At 40.2% G+C, this 17806-nt stretch overlaps 1 protein-coding gene and 1 pseudogene across 2 annotated transcripts; one reads left to right on the plus strand and one right to left on the minus strand.

Annotated features, from left to right (window-relative positions):
- Nucleotides 1–1120: 1120 nt before the first annotated feature.
- On the minus strand, nt 1121–6952 carry LOC144652526 (uncharacterized). The gene is made up of 8 exons (XM_078512568.1): nt 6646–6952; nt 6248–6404; nt 4853–4957; nt 4277–4338; nt 3944–4007; nt 3597–3816; nt 2860–2997; nt 1121–2314 (listed from the first exon to the last, which is right to left on the minus strand). Exons 1-8 carry the CDS (start codon nt 6808–6810, stop codon nt 2104–2106), a joined length of 1122 nt encoding a protein of 373 aa, XP_078368694.1. The 5' UTR covers nt 6811–6952; the 3' UTR covers nt 1121–2103.
- A 1736-nt stretch (nt 6953–8688) lies between these two features.
- On the plus strand, nt 8689–14889 carry LOC144653288 (uncharacterized; annotated as a pseudogene). Its single transcript, XR_013570717.1, has 4 exons — nt 8689–9057; nt 10532–12186; nt 12832–13038; nt 13804–14889. The product of XR_013570717.1 is annotated as an uncharacterized LOC144653288 (transcript).
- Nucleotides 14890–17806: the final 2917 nt, after the last annotated feature.

A 17806-nucleotide genomic window follows, 5' to 3' on the forward strand; every position in this document is an offset into this window, starting at 1 on the left:
CGGCCTACGGCCTCGTCCAATTTTGGCTGCCCTCGGAATTTTTTTCATCAAATTATTTCCAAATTGGACAGCATGTAGTCCAATTACGTATACAAATTAATATACATGCCACCTTCACAGGTGTATAATATACACCTTCTCCTTCACAGGTGTATAATATATTTCTCATTAAGGGCCTGATTACATGAGCCGGGCTGGCTCGGTTTGCCGAGATCTCGGCACGGCTGTTAAACGCAACAAAAATCAACTTCGCGATTACATGACAACCGGGCCAGCCCGGTTAGCCGAGATCCCGGTATCGCGATGCCGGGATCTCGGCTAGCTGGGCTGTTTTCCATGTAATCGCGTTCACCGAGCCAGCCCGGCTAAGCGGGCCAGCATTAAATTTCTCTTCCGAGCACAATACCCGACGAAAAAATCAATGCTACTCCTTCTAAATAAGATGTACAGGTAAAGTAACCCATCCAGCTGCATAAGTGCAAAAATTTAACCACCAAATTGCCGGAAAAAGGTGATCAAGATCATTCGTGCTCTGATCATTCATGCTGAAACCAGGCTGAAAGTCATCTCGGCAAACCGGGCCAGCCCGGCTAACCGGGCTCATGTAATACCGGGCTGAAAGTCATCTCGGCAAACCGAGCCAGCCCGGCTAACCGGGCCAGCCCGGCTCATGTAATCAGGCCCTAAATAAGAACCTATTTAAGAACTGAAAATTCCTCTAAGCACCATTTACATAAGAGCCCGTTTAGGCTAAATTTGAAAAATGGGTTCTTATAAGCGGGTAAGTACTGTATTAGATTAGCTGGTCATTAGTTCTTTTCTATGTCGTGGCTTTTACTCGTCGCAGACTGTTGTTATCGTCTGGGTTCGCTGGCTACCTTCAAACATGTATCGAGGCGCTGATTTGCGTCTAATTGCGCTGTATTTAGTCCCTGCAACCGTAAAACTTGTAGACTCGCTCATCGATCGAAAAAAAAAAAAAAGATGGCTGTGGACAGTCTATAAAACTTGTAAAAATCGCAACAGGCTTCAAAAAGGTTAAATACCCATAGATAAAATATTATACTGAGTACAGTCAATGAAGACGTGGCGGTTTATGGATAAGTTATAGATCTGCACAGATAGGGGGTTGCTCAAACTTTATTAAATATCATGTGCGAGGCTTCCCACAGGCCCTCCACAGTCAATAATTACATCTATCTTTCAAATAAATAACCCTATCAAACAGAACCCAGAACCCAACAAGTCGATGATCTGTGCTGAAAAATCGCAGTCATTTCCAGAACATACTTTTTGCAGAGATGGAAATATATTAACTCTAAAAACTGTTTTTTCATTTTCACTATATAAAACATCTGCAGCTCAAGACAGTATAAAAAATTACGCGGAATTAGAGCAGATAGAAACATTTAAGCCATAAAAGTGAAATTTAAACTGAATTTTGAAGGTCTGGATGGGAATTTTAATATAATCTGTACTCAGTCGTCTCTTATAAGAAAATCTTTCCCGTGTTTCCCTACGCCTCATAATCTTTTTTTATTTCATTTTTTATTTTCTTTATAAAAGACGACAGGGAACGAGGTTGTCAGTTCAAATACACTGGGCGCGAGGCCCTTTTGGGGCGTTTCCGATCCCAGTAAAATGCAGTCAAAATTTCAAAGTGTCGTTATTCGGAAAATTTTCGGCATTCTACGTCGAAGCACTCCTAGTTTCCGATTTGTATTATCCAATCAAAGAATAAAACGAGCACCCGAGAGTATTCCGAAAGTTGTCGAGCCATCATGGCCCGATCAGTTGCTTAGCAACTTAGGAGACGAGAACTGCGGGCTCATCCCGGTCTCGGACACCGGATTTTATCATTAACTTTTTCTGGTTTCCCCGACTGTCATTTACTCTCCGTCGCAGGCGTTACGTAAACAGTCACGCAAACGAAACAAAACAAGAAACGTTGCGAAGGAAGAAAGGGGGGAGAGGGGTTTGGACAAGTTTCATTAGTGAAGAGGTAATACCATCCAGACCTTCATTTTTAGTTGAATTTACGTCAACCACAGTTTTTAGAATCAAAAGTACTGGATTATCATCAGGCGAGCAGACGTCCGCTGGTCACTGGTAATGAGTTGACATGACTCCCTTCCTCTCCGATACCCAATCAGGAGCTATAATGAAGTAGCCTCGATCCCGTGAGTTAGTGTTGGTGAAGAAAGAGTTGTCATGTATGTAATCGTAATCTTCATATGCCGCGTTGTATGTAGGGTCAATACGAGGACGTAACAGGTGACTTAGAGTCGCATCACCCAAACCATGGGATCCGTATCTGAAACATGAAAAAAAAAAACGTTAGTAAGAACCCATCAATTAAGGAGTATAAACAGGCGATTTCTTGTCGGTTCTTGTACACTAAGTTATAGAGAGGTTTCTTTCCGCGCGCGTTGAGGAACATTGCCTGGAGACCGAGACTAGTAATTTTTTTAAAAAGTTGCTCGAAAGTTGCTTCAAGATCCAAAACGTTGCTTTTGTGGAAGAAAAATCTCCAGATATATGCTGATATCCCTTTGAAGGAATGATTTTTAAGCATTTTTTTGCAATTTGACAGCAACAGAAATATCTAAATAACATTTAACGGTAAGGCCAAAATTTGTTAAATTACAAGGATTTCTTTCGCTAAGAACAATCGTGAAAATACCGATGACGTCATGTTTGCTGGCAAGTTTTTAATGCTGAATGATCCGCAAGTTGAAGCATCTTCTGAACTCTTTCGGAAATCTTCGGCAAATTTTGTTTATCTTCGGATAAGTTCGAAAAATGCTCGGAAACCCTGTCGCTAAAGAGAAATTAAAGTCGTCAATGCGCATAACTTACTTGTTAAGGTGTTCCAGTAACCTTTTTACTCTCATATAATCACAAAATTCACACTTTCCTTCCGTGTGATTTAAGTGATGGGAGTGCGCATGTTCCGTGACTTGATTTTCGGTTAGCTCGGCAACCTTATCTTCGTCCCTAACGGTAAAAAACGGAAAATCAATCAGAGGTTTGCGCATGACAGGATCCCTACATTGTAATGATATAAACAAAGACATATGGCTGGTTCTCATATAATCGCCCCGATCGTTTCTATCGCTTCTGTCACTTCAAAAACTTTTCTTGCCATCAGGGCGATTATATGAGAACATTACACAGACGATCGCTAACGTCTAGGGCGATTTAGGCGATCACGATCGCTTGGATCGCCCGTGTTCTATCCTTCTAGCTTCTCTTTCCCTTCTTCGCTGTAAAACTTCAATAACGGAGAAGATACAAGGCAACGAGTTTTGCTCTTTCATTGAAGGATGACATTGTGTTGGATCTAGGGCTAAAATGATTGTTTTTCGTAGGTCTTCGCTCATTCCAGGCGATCGGGAGGATCATTTTACAACCCCCGATTGCTTCCAATCAGCTTCGATCGTTTCAGTATTGGCAAACCATCGATGCGATAGAAACGATCGGGGCGATCATATAAGAACCAACCTATAGAAAGCTGTTGTAGTTTTGATTGGACAAGTTTTAATTTCAGGCAATTCAATTGTGTGATGAATGAACTCAATAGATATTTTACCTACCTCATTGACCCAACAGACTTTGGACGCGGAGGGAGTGAAGGCCGGTCCGTCATCCTTTGCGAGCGAGCACTCTGAGCGCGTTGCTGGTAAAACAATTCTTTTGAAAACTGAGGTTTCAAGGTTTTCTTCTCCTCAGGTCTCGGTGCCTTGGGCCGTGTTGGAACAGGATTTGATGTTGCCTTATTCAACGTATCCATGAAGTTGTATACCACTGCCTTTTCTAAAAAAGAAACAAACGAATTGGAATTAGCCTGGTTAAAAAACGTTTCAGGGGTTTGGGTGTTAAAAAAAAAATTCTGTAAAGAAAGAATCGTAAGTCCACATTTTTTGTAATAATAAAAAAATACCATATTCATTTGAAGACCGCAGCCAGTTATTTACACCAGGCATAACAGGAGACTTCTTTCTTGTCTGAAAGAAACAGTGTAAAGTGATTAATCGTTTGGAGTTGAAACTGACTTTAAAGTTTGGATTTACCCGGCTTAGTTGAGTTATAAGTTTAGTCGTCGATCTCCCAATAGCGATTAAGTAAATAAAGAACCAAACAATCCTAACAGAGAAAACGGTTGACAATCATAATCGAAAGTCTCTCGTAAACAAACACTTCCTGCACTTTAGTTAAAAATGATGTTAAAATGACTTACTACTAAGGATAGACTTACATCAGCCATATTTCTCACCTCTTGTTTTCCTTGCCTGCTATGCAGTTCGACCTTCTGTCCAGCCAGACCGTAAAGGCGATCTAACAAAAAATATGAAAGAAACTGCTGTTATTTAATCGTTAAGTCCGGTGGAGCGGTTCTTGTGTGTTTGTTTTTATTTCGTGCCGGTTTGCGGAACTCTACTATTCGGATAGTGGGCAAAAAAACGCAAGAAAAGTAGCCTATCCAATCAGAACGGAGATGCTTATTTTTTGTCCATTTAAACATTTGCCCCACGATTTTCACCAGTAACACGTTAAGCATCGGACTCCGATTGGTTCTTTCTGTTTGTTATCAGAGGGACAGGAATCTACTTTAACAATAAAAAAACGGAAGAAATTGCGACATTTCGGTTATTCATTCTGGAACGCGTTCCTTGACGTTTGAGAATAACACCTTTCGATTTTTTTTTTTCGTCCGTTGGTTTGCCTTTGTTTCTTACTTTCTTGCCTCATAACAAGAATGAACGCGAACGCGCAACGAGCGATTACCAAAAAATCCCAATATAGTACACACGCATAATAAAGTTCTTGCCGGTTTATAAAGCGATCATACCTCGATTTCTTTTGGTGGATGTGACCTCTCCACGCCAGGCATCTCCTACTAGTTCCAGTGTTGGCTCGATGAATTTTTGCAACAATGCCTTTTCCGAATGGGTGGCTGTAAAAAAAAATAAATAAATAAGAAAAAAAATACTCAAACAAATTAAGTAAGCGGATTAGACCCGGATTACAAAATCTTTTTTTTTTTTCTTGATCTCTTTGCTTTTAACTTTTATTTGTATTTTCTCGGAGAACCAGGGATTTTTGAACCTGATCCAAAAACGCTACTGTATAATCTTCGCTTGTGATCATCTCGACCTATGACCCACTTATGACATGCCTTCAGTTGTCTCTATGTGGTATACAGGCTCTGATCCCTTACTGGTCAGCGCCGTGTTGTCATTGGTTTAGTTTGAACTGGTCTACAACTGCTACACAAGCCTTCTCAGTGATTACACTCAACAACAGTCTCGAAACTTCCTCTCCCTCGTTCCTAGGTTATGGTATAACCATGTATATCTGATCAGATTTTTACTAAACCAGCTTACAGCATTTCTGTAAGATTTGGTGTCCTGTCCGTTTTAAAAATCAACTCGAAAGCACCCAAACAACGTACAATTCGCATTAGATTTGATTGGTAAGGGCTACTTCTCGTCTCCAGACTCCCAGCTTCCCGCTCGCTTTTAATTTTCAAGCTGCCACCACAAATGACAAACCGCAAGTTATAAATGTACTTTGGGTGACAATATCAAGAACTTTATTTGCAAAAGAACCCGTTTGTCTCATTTACACAAAGAGATATACTTTAAATATTTATTGGTTTCAAATTCCTTAGTTGTGAATTCCTGGGTCTCCCGGAAAGAAACTCAAAAAAAAAACTAAACTAACCAAACTTGCAGAGGTCAAAGTTTCTTGTATGCTCTTGAAACCTTCTTTTGAACAAAAGGTTTAAGAAAATGCAAGTAAACAAGAAGATTACAGTGGCTTCGCAACTTAGTGCGACTAACATCTGTGGGATTAATACTTTTATTCCACTAAAATTCTACTATTAAGCTGCGGCATTGTCTACACACAAACTATTGTTGCTACCTTCATTGACCGAAAACTTCACAGTTGCTTAAAATCGTTCCTACAGGAATATACGTAAAAATGAGTGGGGGAAAATAATTTTAGCCTTTTTTACGATTTTTAAAGAAAATTAAACTTAGGTGAACCTCTCAAGCTAAAAATTCCAGCTTTGCGTGTGTTAGATGAAATCTTGCTTTTGTGACCTTTCACTGCACGGGCTTTTAAGGATTTACGCAATGCCTTGCAGTTTCGTGACGTGAATTTGTCGACTTGTGCGTTATGAAATAATTACCGTATACACTGAACGTTCTTTTCGAATGCCAAAAGTAAATTAAAGTACCTGTAGATTTTGAGTCATCGGGTGTTGTTATGTCAACGTTAAGTCGAAAATCCCGTGGTTTATCCGTGTTCACTGTAGACAATGCTCTCTCAAAATCTTCTTTAAAGTTGAGATAATTGCCGGTTTGGTGCGCTCGCATGGTCTTCCTGTCAGGCTTCTGAAAACGAGAAAGCAACATTTTACTCAGTGATATAATTACAGATCAATATCTTTATAAGTAAATAACCTGGCGGGCGGTAAATTAAATGTAACGGCGACTGAGAAGACGGCCCGCAAGACCAGACTAAAAAAGGCCATACGAAGCCGGGCATTGCGGAAATTTTGGAATTTTAGAGTCGGTCGGCTTTGTGCTTAATTTTAGATGAAATAAAAGAATGTAATAAGGTTCTCCTACAAACCTTTGGTACCGGTGGATGATGTCGGCTTCCTTGAAATCCGCGAGTCTTTTGAAGATGAAGTTGAAAGCCAGGTCTCTTGCTTGAGTAATCTGTAGTATAGATTGACTTTCCCATTGTGTGTTTCTCGGGAAGCAAATTCGGTGGAAGTTGAACCCATTGCGGCATTTTGCAAAACAAACCGCAATCAAACCGTAGCTTGAGGCAAAGTGTTCACTCAAACAGTAATCGTAATTAAGGTAATTTCTTATCTGTCTACATTCACGGTAGATTGCGGCTTCATGTATATTGCTTGTAACCACAAGCTTGCTGGCTTCAGACGTAAACTAAAACAGTCGCCATGGGGAGACCGGCACCTGCGCGCTGATTGGCTGTCGTGAGAATACTTAGTACTCATTAACTAATTAGGTCTCTTATGATTTATTGTTGATATTTACATAATTTGCTGTCAATTTCATGTCGCTTTCAAGTGCGCACTGTTTTGTTGCGCTGTAAAAAGGACAGAAAAACCTCACGAGTTCTCCGGCCCAAGAACTGAAAGCATAATTTTGCGTCAAAGAAATTTGTTAATGGAGTTATAAAAATTTGTAAATACAGTGGTGACTGAAAAATGTTTATTTATGTAACAGAGTAATTAAGATGGCTGCTTATTCCTCTGGGAACAATAGCTGTGAGGTGTGCAGCACTCGAAGACAATAAAAGTCAATTAACAACATTCTTGTGACAGCTTTAAAACCAGCTGTCACGCCATGGCCATCTGTCTCTATAAAACCAGGTGTGGCTGAACGGAATTCTTATGTCCGCAAGGAAATCATTTGCGACCTTAAGCCGAATTGATCGCTTGCAACGTGCACATTTGCGTCGGTCTTTTTGTATGTTCCAGTTACTTGCGCTGGCAGAACTACTGTGTAAAGCCGGAAAACTCTAAACTCTTGAGTTAACCTGCAGAACAGGCGGTTTATTTTGCGGGTCGCGCGAACGACAGGCGGTTTATTGCCTGATCGCAGGTTATTGTGTCCTCGGAGCGCAAACGGATAGAATCCGACAGGAAGTGGAGAGCTGGTTTTAGCACTTGTATTGGAGCTTGTTCCGGTCTCACATTGTCATTGAAAACGGAAAACCAAGAGGCAGCGAAGGAGAAAAAAAGTTAAAAACAAGAACTCGTGAACGGAGCTACAGAACTCGTGGACGAGTAAACTGACATAAACTGAAAATAGAACGGTACACGCGAAACACGCGCGATCCACGCGTGAGAGAAGCGAATACTCCTAGTACGGACTCACTTCGCAGTCTACCACAAAAACAGAACGTAAAAGCAAAATAATATTTTGCCCGTTTCCGTAAAGGCTAATATAAGGCGGATGCAAACAGTAGTAATGAACTTATTTTTACCGCGAGCGTTCTGGGACGAGCCCCGCGTGACAGGAAACGAGTGAAATCCGGAAATCCTGAATGTGTTCCGTGGAACTTCTTTCTGAGGAACAAATCCTTTTAAATCTTTCTAAAAAGGCCGCTATTTGAAGACTGCTGGCAAAAATGAAAGCAATATTATAGACTAAAACGTTTAATGAAAGTAAGTTATAAATCAAAACTAGTTTCTTTTTTCTCGGTCTGAGTGGCTGACCGCGGTACCTTAATTATTTTTTTTTCTTTTTTTGGTCAATGTCACGCATTGATAATAAATATACAATCCAGCCAAAAGATCATGGCTCAAATCCACAAAAACAAGGCATCAAACTGCACGGAATTTTTATGAATTCGGAAGTAAAAAGGTCTAAAAGCTGAAGAAAGCAAATAATTTAACAGCAGCCCAAAAAGGATCACTATTATCAAAAAGGAATAGGCCACTTTTCCCCGGGATCACAATTCGTCTCTTCTGTTTATGGTTTACATAAAGGGCTAAAAAAGTACAAAGTTCCACATCAGGGACTTTCCCTTCGATAGCTTTGTTTTGTTTTATCTGGGATCAGTTTCCGATATATAATTGCATTACGCAGACGCAGTAGTATCAACTTCCGCGATTTCCGGGAAAAACGCGCAAATGGTGTTCCTCGGAAGCGGAGCGTTTATCGTTGCTCTCGGAGTTATAAAAGTCGAGGTTTTTGTCAGTAAAATTAGTTGCTTTCGTGAGGAAAATCATGGAGGAATCGCACAGGAAAGTTTTACAGAAACTGCGCTTAAAGATCTCAAGAAAAATTAATCCAAGGAAAATAACCGAGGCACTCTTTACTCGAGGCATTTTGGACGAAAATGACCGCGAGCTAGTTCTCGCAGAAACTACGACTCAAGACAAAGCACTGTATCTGTTGGATTTGCTTTCTCGGAGTGGTCCCGAGGCGTTTGAAGTGTTTTTGCAAGCTCTCTACGGTTGTGGCTGTGCTTTCTTGGTGAATGCTATTCAAGCTGAGCTCTCAGGTATAGAGAAGTTTTTGATTTGATAGATCAAATACAGTGTTTGTTGACCCCCTTGTACATGTACACGTAGCTACACTCGTATCTCGCGAACATTTTCCTGATCAATCGGTCGTTATGCGTAAAGATTTCTATGATTTCTATCAAAACGTTTATCGCATTGGCAAAAACATATAAAAATAGATTTTAAAGGACGTGGAAGTAGCTTTAGAGCAGTAAATTCAGCTTTACTCAAACCCTGTTATTGCACGGGTTTCAGTGGAATACGAGCGAACATTTCACGACAAATTTAAATTATTTTATACACAACGAAACTTCAAGAGAGTGCACCAAAGTTATATAAAACTGTAAGGGGCATTTTGGTAAGCATTCTTTGAGAAAACCATGGAATGATAATCCATAAATTGTAAATTTTTGGATCGGCCGAAAATCTATTTTCCGACGACTTCCGAACGATTTTCCGAATGACATTCGAATGTTTCTGATCAATTAGCTATAGAACTAAAGTTGCTCAAGACTACAACCTTTTCCTGGAGCGTTTTTGTATAAAAGATCTCTATTACATGCAGGCAAAATTGAGCAAACTACAGTGTCTTCATGTACAAAGATTAGTATTATTATTATCAAAGATAAATTAATTATTAATAGAGTTAAGCAATTTGACTGGGAGCCCAAGTTTTCCACAAGCAAATATTCGACAAGGCAAAGCTGAGTTGACTCTCCCAAAATATATAGTAGGACGAGCAGTACAGTTAAGTGGTCAGAAGGCAACAGTTTCAGAAACAAAATTATCTTTTAGGGCAATGCATACAAGGCCATGCCAGATGGCTAACAATAATAAATGGCATGCAATGCATACAGAAGTGATGACATTTCCCATGGGGGGCCTTAAAATATTTTCAGGAAATTTGCCAAAAGATCAACCTAAATAAAAGTAGCTGACAACTTCTTTGTTGGATGACTGTTTAACAAAACTTGGGGTTTACCTCGGTGTAATAACCTGTGATATTTTTCTTTGTTTTGGAGCTTTTGTTTTGCTGCTCTGTATTGTTTTTGACGCTCTTTGTTGCTTTGTTCGTTCTTTGTTTTACATCACCGGTGAGTTTCACAGGTTCTTACACCAAGGCTGAGCCAAAACTTGTGTTATCTTGTAGTACGTAATGATTTAAGACACTTCGACATGCAAAGTCAAGTGCTGTCTCATACACAGACCAACTACACAGGCCCTGACTGTATTACAAAATGTATAGCTGTGATCATGTCTGTCTACTGAAATATAAAATAAAACTCATCAAAAAAAAATATTTGTCTCTTGGTTTATACATCATGATTGTATCAGTCCTTTCTAATTTTCCAGGAGTATATCTTGGGGCAATTTCCATCTTAGTGATACCGTCTTTTTCCAAGTGTCCATTAAGAAAGAGTTGACTGTATTATATCTGTTATTCATTCGAACTATTCTTATATTATTTCGCAGGTGAACAAGCTGGAGAAGGTAACGAATGGAAACCAAGATCTGTTGGCCTCCCTAGAAAGGTTCCTAAATTTGTTGGAAGGATGGATGATTGTGAGGAAATCACAAGTTCAATGGCAACTGATGGTGATGACATGATTTGCCTTGTTACCATAGTGGCTCCACCTGGATTTGGCAAGACAGCTGTGGCAACTAATATAGGCCACATGATGTTAGAGCAAGGAAAAGATGTGCTATACTTTTCTCTAAGAAATGTGTCAAGACTTACCCTTGCAGCAGAACAAATGTTGAAGGAAGTTACAGGAATTCATGCAGAAGAGAATCCTATCTCGCATCTGACAAGTTATTTAAATTCCCTTCAGCGTCAAACTGTTCTCATTTTGGACAATGCGGAAGACCTTCAAATTGGCGATGAGGCCAAATTTGAGGAATTTCTTGAGAAAATTGGACAACATGCACAAAATGTTGTGACCCTTGTCACAAGCAGGAATTCAGTGTTGAAACTGGACCTCTTTCCTTTTGGCACCAAACATGTTCCTCTAAAGCCTTTAACAGCAGATGGTTCATCAGCTTATCTCAAAAATCATGTACCTGATATCTCAAACCAACTTGCAAAGGAATTTGCCACAGCCTGCTGTGGCGTTCCTCTGTTGCTGAAAATAACAGCATCATTTTTACAAAGCAAAGCCGTTAATCCAGTTGATTTGCACAGAAAGCTTCAAAACTGTCCGCACAGTTTCCTCAAAACAAAACATGCAAAAATTCAAGAACTTTACTCCTTCCTAAAAGTGTTTTACAACAACTTACGACCTGACATGAAGGATGCTCTTGCATACCTGGCTTCCTTTCCCACTTCTTTTACAATAGAAGAAGCAAAAGACATCTTGTTTCCAGAAGAGGATGATCTGAATTTTCAATGTTTACTTGATGACCTTGTACAACATTCACTTGTGCAACAAGACGAGGATAACAATCATTTGTACTACAGCTTGCATCCTCTGGTGCAGGCATTTTGCAAGTCATCCAGGGATGAAACCTGCACAGCGTACAATGCAGCAATCAGACTTTTTCGAAGCATTACCTCTCCCTTTTGCAACGGCTAAATGATGACTTCATTAGCACAGACTGCAAGATTGTGATTGACAAGTATCACATAAGCAAGACAAACATTTCTCATGCCCTGTTAGCATCAATAGAAGATCAAGATGATCTTTTGAAGCGTCACGGGCTTAGCATTTCCAATGAAGCTGTGAACTTCTTGGCAAAAGTCTTGCACATGGATGAGTTCATGACTTTGTATTCTGAATGTTGTAAGGTGGCAAATAAATTGACTGACAGGACCCTATACAGTGAGTGTCTTGTTTCCATTGGATTCAAACAGCTGTGTTACTATGGTTACAAGGATGCCTACCGCACAGATGCTAAAAGGAGCCTTCAAGAGGCACATGATCTTCAGACCAGTCTCAAGATTTCTGACACAGAATGCTTGGGTCACTGCAAGTGCAAGCTAGGTCTTTGTAGTTTTATTTCTGGAGACAGAAAGAAAGGTATCTCGCTCATTGCACAAGGCATTGGTGTGCGAAAGAGGAGGGTGCGGACTGATGGATCAGGAAAAATGGAGCGCATGCTTTTGGCTGGTGGCTTTTGTGACCTGGGGAGTAAGTAATGCAATTTCTTTGTTGTGTAGACCTACTGATCCCTGTGGGTTTACCTTTGTGTAAAAACTTGACAATGTGAAATTTTTCTTTGTTTTGGAGCAATTGTTTTCCTGCTCTATTATTTGCTCTATTATCAGTTTTTGTTTAACGTCACTGGTGAGTTTTACAGGCTTTTACACCAAGGATGAGCCTATTTTGCCCAGTTAAAGTAAAAAATTAAATGCAGGCTAATCAGACGAAATCAATCAGAATAATGCATACTCCTGAGAAGAACGGTTACAAAGCCAATTAAATTATATGCAAGCAAGCTTAGATTTGGTGATGTAGAAAATGTAGATCTATACATGTTCAATCGAATTTTTATACCAAAGAAATTTTCACCTTTGGTTATTCTCCGTGTGTGGCGGTGGGGAGCCTGAGCTCTCGGGGTGAGGTGTGACATCCTTCAGCTCCTCCAGATAGAACCCTGTTCTACTTGGGATCTGCCCCTTCAGTTGATGTGATATGATTTACCAGACAGTTTATGCCTCCTAAATCTTGTATATGGGTAAAAGAGATGGTGGAATTTACTAGCAGGAAATGTGTAACAAGTTTTCATTGCTATACAAGACTAACTGTTGGTTTTGTTCCTTTCTTTTGTCACAGTGGCAATGTTTATCAGTGGAAAGAATAGAGCTGCTGTCAACATCTGGAAGAACCTCTGCCTGGTCAGATATCGGGAGCTACTTGGGAAACACCCTTTCACAGCATCCTTGCTGCATTACATTGGAGATGCTTACCAGAAACTTGGTGATCCCAGACGTGCTGTGGCGTTCAAGAAAGAGTCCCTTTCTATGAGGAAATTCCTGTTAGGTAACTAGTTTACCATAATGTATTGAATGTGGGAGGTGTGATGGTCTAACGGTTCGTTCCTTGGACTCCGGATCGAGAGGTCCGAATTCTAGGCCTGGCCGGGGCACTGCATTGTGTTCTTGGGCAAGACACCTTACTCTCACCATGCCTCTCTCCACCCAGGTGTGTAAATGGGTACTGGCAAATTTACAGTACTGCTAGGGGCCTTGGGATGGGATAACATCCCATCTAGGTTGAAGTAGAAATACTCCTAGTTGCTTTATGCTACAGTAACCACGATAAGCTCTGACCCGATGGGCCACTATAGGCTTATATGCAGACTTTACCTTTATTGTATAGCTCGTACAAAATTGATTCAAATTTGAATATTATTATCTTCACCCCCCAACTCATCCTCTGGTAATAATTTTTAACTGACTAACTACTTATTTAGGGAAGTGGTCAAAACGGTTATCCACATTCTAGTCACCCATTCTTGTGTCTGTCACAGCTGGTACTGCTACAAATACCCCCCCCCCCCATCCCCCTCTGTGAAAAGTGTAAAGCTGTTATTCTTGGTACCCCCTCCCCCTCCCCCTCCATTCTTTACTCCTTTCCTGCAAACTGAGGACCCGTGTTTGCTTTTGTTTTGTTTTTTGTTTGTTTGTTTGTTTCGACTGTACACCTTTGGAGCCTTGTTGTAGTTTTGACTTGTTGTCCCATTTTCCTTCAGACATGTTGATCTTGCAATAATCTTATCATTTCCTTCTTTGCTGTGTGTCTCAGGTGACGATCATTTGGACACCGCCAGAGCTTACTACGGTGTGGGCTGCGCTCTTGGAGCCCTGGGTTCCACAGATGAAGCTCTAGAGAACCTTAACAGAGCCCTTGGAGTCCAAGTTCGTTTCCATGCCTCCAAGCAAGATATCGACAAAACCAACCAAGAAATCAATCGTTTGCGAGGAAGAACAAGAGCAGAGTCGCCATGCCGAATGTTACAACAGATGTACATTCAAAACTGTGTTGTAACTGGACACAGTGCTGTTACTCTTGCAACATGATATGTGACAATCAATATGCCAGAGCCAATAGAGGCTTAGGTAAAAATGTCCACATAGTGGCTCACTGAGGCTCTTGCATAGTGTCAATCACATCTCCATAGTCGCTGTACGTGTATAGTGGGGGACCCCTAAGATCCACTGCCTCGTCAGCTAGGGTACTCTTATTGTTTTAGCTGTCCGATCAGCCTTGCATTTGGTTTTACTAACTCCACTGAATGTCAAAAAAATTCCATGATATGTTCACTAAGCAGCTAGTACTTTGATTGTTTTTTGGCTGTAAAGTGACAATCGGAAAGAAACCGAATTTCATTTTTTTTTTCTATTCGTGTACTTTAAAAATGTAAACAGAACTCCAAAGTGTGTACATAAACGGACATCCCTTGGAAAGATGTATGCCGGTTTATAACTCAGCTTTCTAGCAATTAACGAGTAAGGGTAGATCTTGATTCGAGACCATATACAACAAAGTTGGTAATTCTGCAGTTTTAAATTTGTATCGACTAACCGATGGAAGATTAGTTTTGAAAATCCTTCAAATTGGGCTCGATTTCCATCCCTTAGCTTCAGTAGCTGTCTTTCCGAAGACCAGCTTTGGGCTTACACAAAGAAATGGGCAGAACCACAATTGGATGTCCTTTCAGTTATTTAAGGCCTAAATGTTACCGTAGATCTTAGTTTAAGATTGCTTCGGAGGCTAAGGTCTCTCAAAGATGAAGATGAGGCTTAGCAAATAACGCCGTAAAATGGCAAGCTTAAGATAAGACAATTTTAGTTCTTGTCAAGTTTAACGAAACATAAGAAGAGTGTTCATTATCTCGTCGCGTGTTTGAGGGTACCTAACCTTCGAGCCAGGATCCGAGCCAGGATTCCAGCCAGGATTCGAGCTACGATCCGAGCTAGGATCTGAGCAAGGATAATTAAGAATGGGACTAACTATTAAGCGCTCCGGTTAGCCTGAATGCCACTCCGGTTAGCCTAAATAGCGTTCGGTTAGCCTAACTAGCAATCTGGTTAGCCTAAATTAATAGCACTACGGTTAGCCTACTTTAGCTTGGGTTGCTTGCGGTTAGCTTTTATAATAGGGTTAGGATTTCTATCTAAAAAAAGGGTGGATCCTAGCTCTGATTCTAGCTCAGATCCTGGCTCGGATCCTGGCTCGAATCTTGGCTCGAATCTTGGCTCGAATCCTGGCTTTATCATAAGTTTATCTCCGCGTGTTTCAGTTATTATAAGATAGATATCCTATTTGAAAGCACAGCAAACGAGTAAGGTATATTTTCACCAGCGAAATAATACGTCCAAACAACAGCGATTTCATTCATTTATACCTTGTAACAAATAACGATAAGTAGATTTTGGATAGAGGCGCGTTATAACTTAACAGCTTTCATATTCAGAAATGCAGAAGTAGTTACCGGTATTCAAGAGAACGTTGTGTACATATGCGGGGAAATGGCCTTTCAAAGGTTTTGTAGTATCGTTATAGGTGCCTAGCTACTCGGTAAGATTTTAAATGTATCTTGAATGTACAGTTCGAAGAACTAAGCAATATTACGTTGTATATATCGAGATTTTTGCAAAGCAAACTTAAATAAGTTGGTGTTGTTGACAGCTGTTTGTTTAATTGTACTGCATGTATACGTGAAATAAACTGAGTTTGAAGGTTACTTTGCCCTACCGTTTTGTTTGTGCGTTTGTTTGCTTATTTTGTTTTTCTTTCGTTTGCTTTTTTCGACGTTTTTGCTTGTTTACAAGCTAAAAACGTAGAATAGGGGTTATGGGACAAAATTTGGAACCACATATTTGTAAACTCTCAAGGGACTTTTTTTTATTTATCAAGGGACTGTTTTAATTTCTCAAGGGATTACTTTCCGCTGTGGGTGATCACTTGCGATCTCGTGAAAAAAAACGTGTCTTGTCACATTTTAAAAACGTTATATAACAATTTTAAAAGTGACATGTCAGCTTTCTTATCTCGACGCACGTGTGTCTGAAAGGCGATCTATAAAAAGCGTCGCACAAACAATGGATTGCGTAACTAAAACACGAATAAATAATCACTAGCACTTACATCGTTTAAAAATTACAAACGTCAAAAATAAACCATACCAAAAAACTCGCTCTTTTCAAAGATATTATTGAAGTTAAAACAAATTAAATGCAAGAGATGGGGGCTTCTTTTAGCTTAGGAGCGGTTAAAACTTAGGCCAAATTTGGTCGCTACATGCAAGCGCAACTCTATTTCGTCATCAGCCTAGGTCGTTAGGGACGTGACCTCGCGTTGACAGGGAATGACAGCAATGTTGCATGAATCGGCTTTACAACATGCGATCGTATCTACGCAGTTCGAGTGGAATTTCAGTCAAAGACAGCAAAATTCTTTCGTATTTCATCTTCAAATATAATTCGAAAGCATTCACTGTATATATCCTGGGTCTTGATATCCGACCCTCGCAGAGCCTAGACAAAACGCAGCTTGAGTGTAACGATATGTTTACGCCTCAATTATATGCGCAATGTTTTCTCCAACAGTAGTCGGAAATATCCGTATTTTTTTCGTGCTTTTTCGTGGAGCAATCGTAACGATACGGCCTTGAACACATTGAACAGCGGTCTACCCGGCTATAACAATTCAAATATGGCGTTGCAAAAACAAAGCGTCGAACGCATATTTTGCTGTTTCATTTGCTAATTTCGCTGCCGTAATCGACTGCCTCGAAAGGTCCTTGCAATTTTAAAGTATAGAATTGTCAGATCTCGGTGAAATTTGCACTGTTTATTTGTGTAATGTTAAGGAATATGTGTATAAATATCCGGCGCGGACGAGCCATTTTTGACAAAAGTATATGGCTGCATTTCCTCCGCGAAGATAGGAAATTGTTAAACTAAACTACAAAGAAACTGTAATGATAAGTTCGAAGAACAATGCACAGGATAAACCTTCGACTCATACTTCATGCAAAAACGTCGACATCTCGAAGAGACTTTGATTTGTTTATCTGTTAGTTTGTTTATTTGTTATGCTATTAAAAAAATTGCATAACTGACAGAGAAACAGGTGGTAAATATAACACCTTTTTATGTACCTCCCTACGCTACATAGAGCGTAGGTCCAACACCCCCTCCCCCCCCCCCCCCCCCCCCCCCCCCACCAGATCCATCCAGCGTTTTCGATCCTTAGCAATTTTTGACGCGTCACTCGAATTGGGCCCTAATCTTCCTTTCAATTATGCTTCGACCAATTTTTGCGTTTAAGGGGCAAGGTCATGTTATTTTATGCAACCCTATTATTATTATTCGCAGAGCAAAAACCTTTTATTGGCGAAATCAAGGTCATTTAACAAACAAGGCTGATTTTCGAGCATTGTAAAGGACACTTTTATGCAAATTGAGGCCAGTGACTAATCCGTTTTAATCTTCTCGAAATTTGCCCATCCATGCCCCTTTTTGGCCTTTCTGTGTTTCTTTTAAGTTCGTCTACAGTTTTAAGCCATTATTGTGATATTTCAGTTAATTTTATGACCAGTTGGTCAGTGCCGAAATGACTGAAATATGCCTAAAATTGCGTGACATAGACATGGCTTTCCCTCGCGTGCGTCTACCATCCGGTGTCCAATATGGGGCTTCTTTGGTGTTGTTTCTCAGGACGTGGCCAATCCAGCTTCATCTTCTTATGGCCAGTTATAGTCTGTGTTGTGGCCTAGTGGTCCATCAGATCGGAGCTTATC

The sequence above is a fragment of the Oculina patagonica genome, chromosome 1 (assembly GCF_052425735.1).
Source record: "Oculina patagonica isolate OP01 chromosome 1, crgOcupat, whole genome shotgun sequence".
NCBI lineage: Eukaryota > Metazoa > Cnidaria > Anthozoa > Scleractinia > Oculinidae > Oculina > Oculina patagonica.

What these genes read in the sequence shown, in the direction of transcription:
- LOC144652526 (XM_078512568.1), bottom strand. Translation starts at nt 6,810, where the DNA reads ATGCCGCAATGGGTTCAACTTCCACCGAATTTGCTTCCCGAGAAACAC. An exon ending in GCAGGCAAGGAAAACAAGAG is followed by an intron (nt 4,008 to 4,276) that starts GTGAGAAATATG and finishes TGTTTCTTTCAG; the next exon opens with ACAAGAAAGAAGTCTCCTGT. An exon ending in TTACTGGAACACCTTAACAA is followed by an intron (nt 2,315 to 2,859) that starts GTAAGTTATGCG and finishes TTCATGTTTCAG; the next exon opens with ATACGGATCCCATGGTTTGG.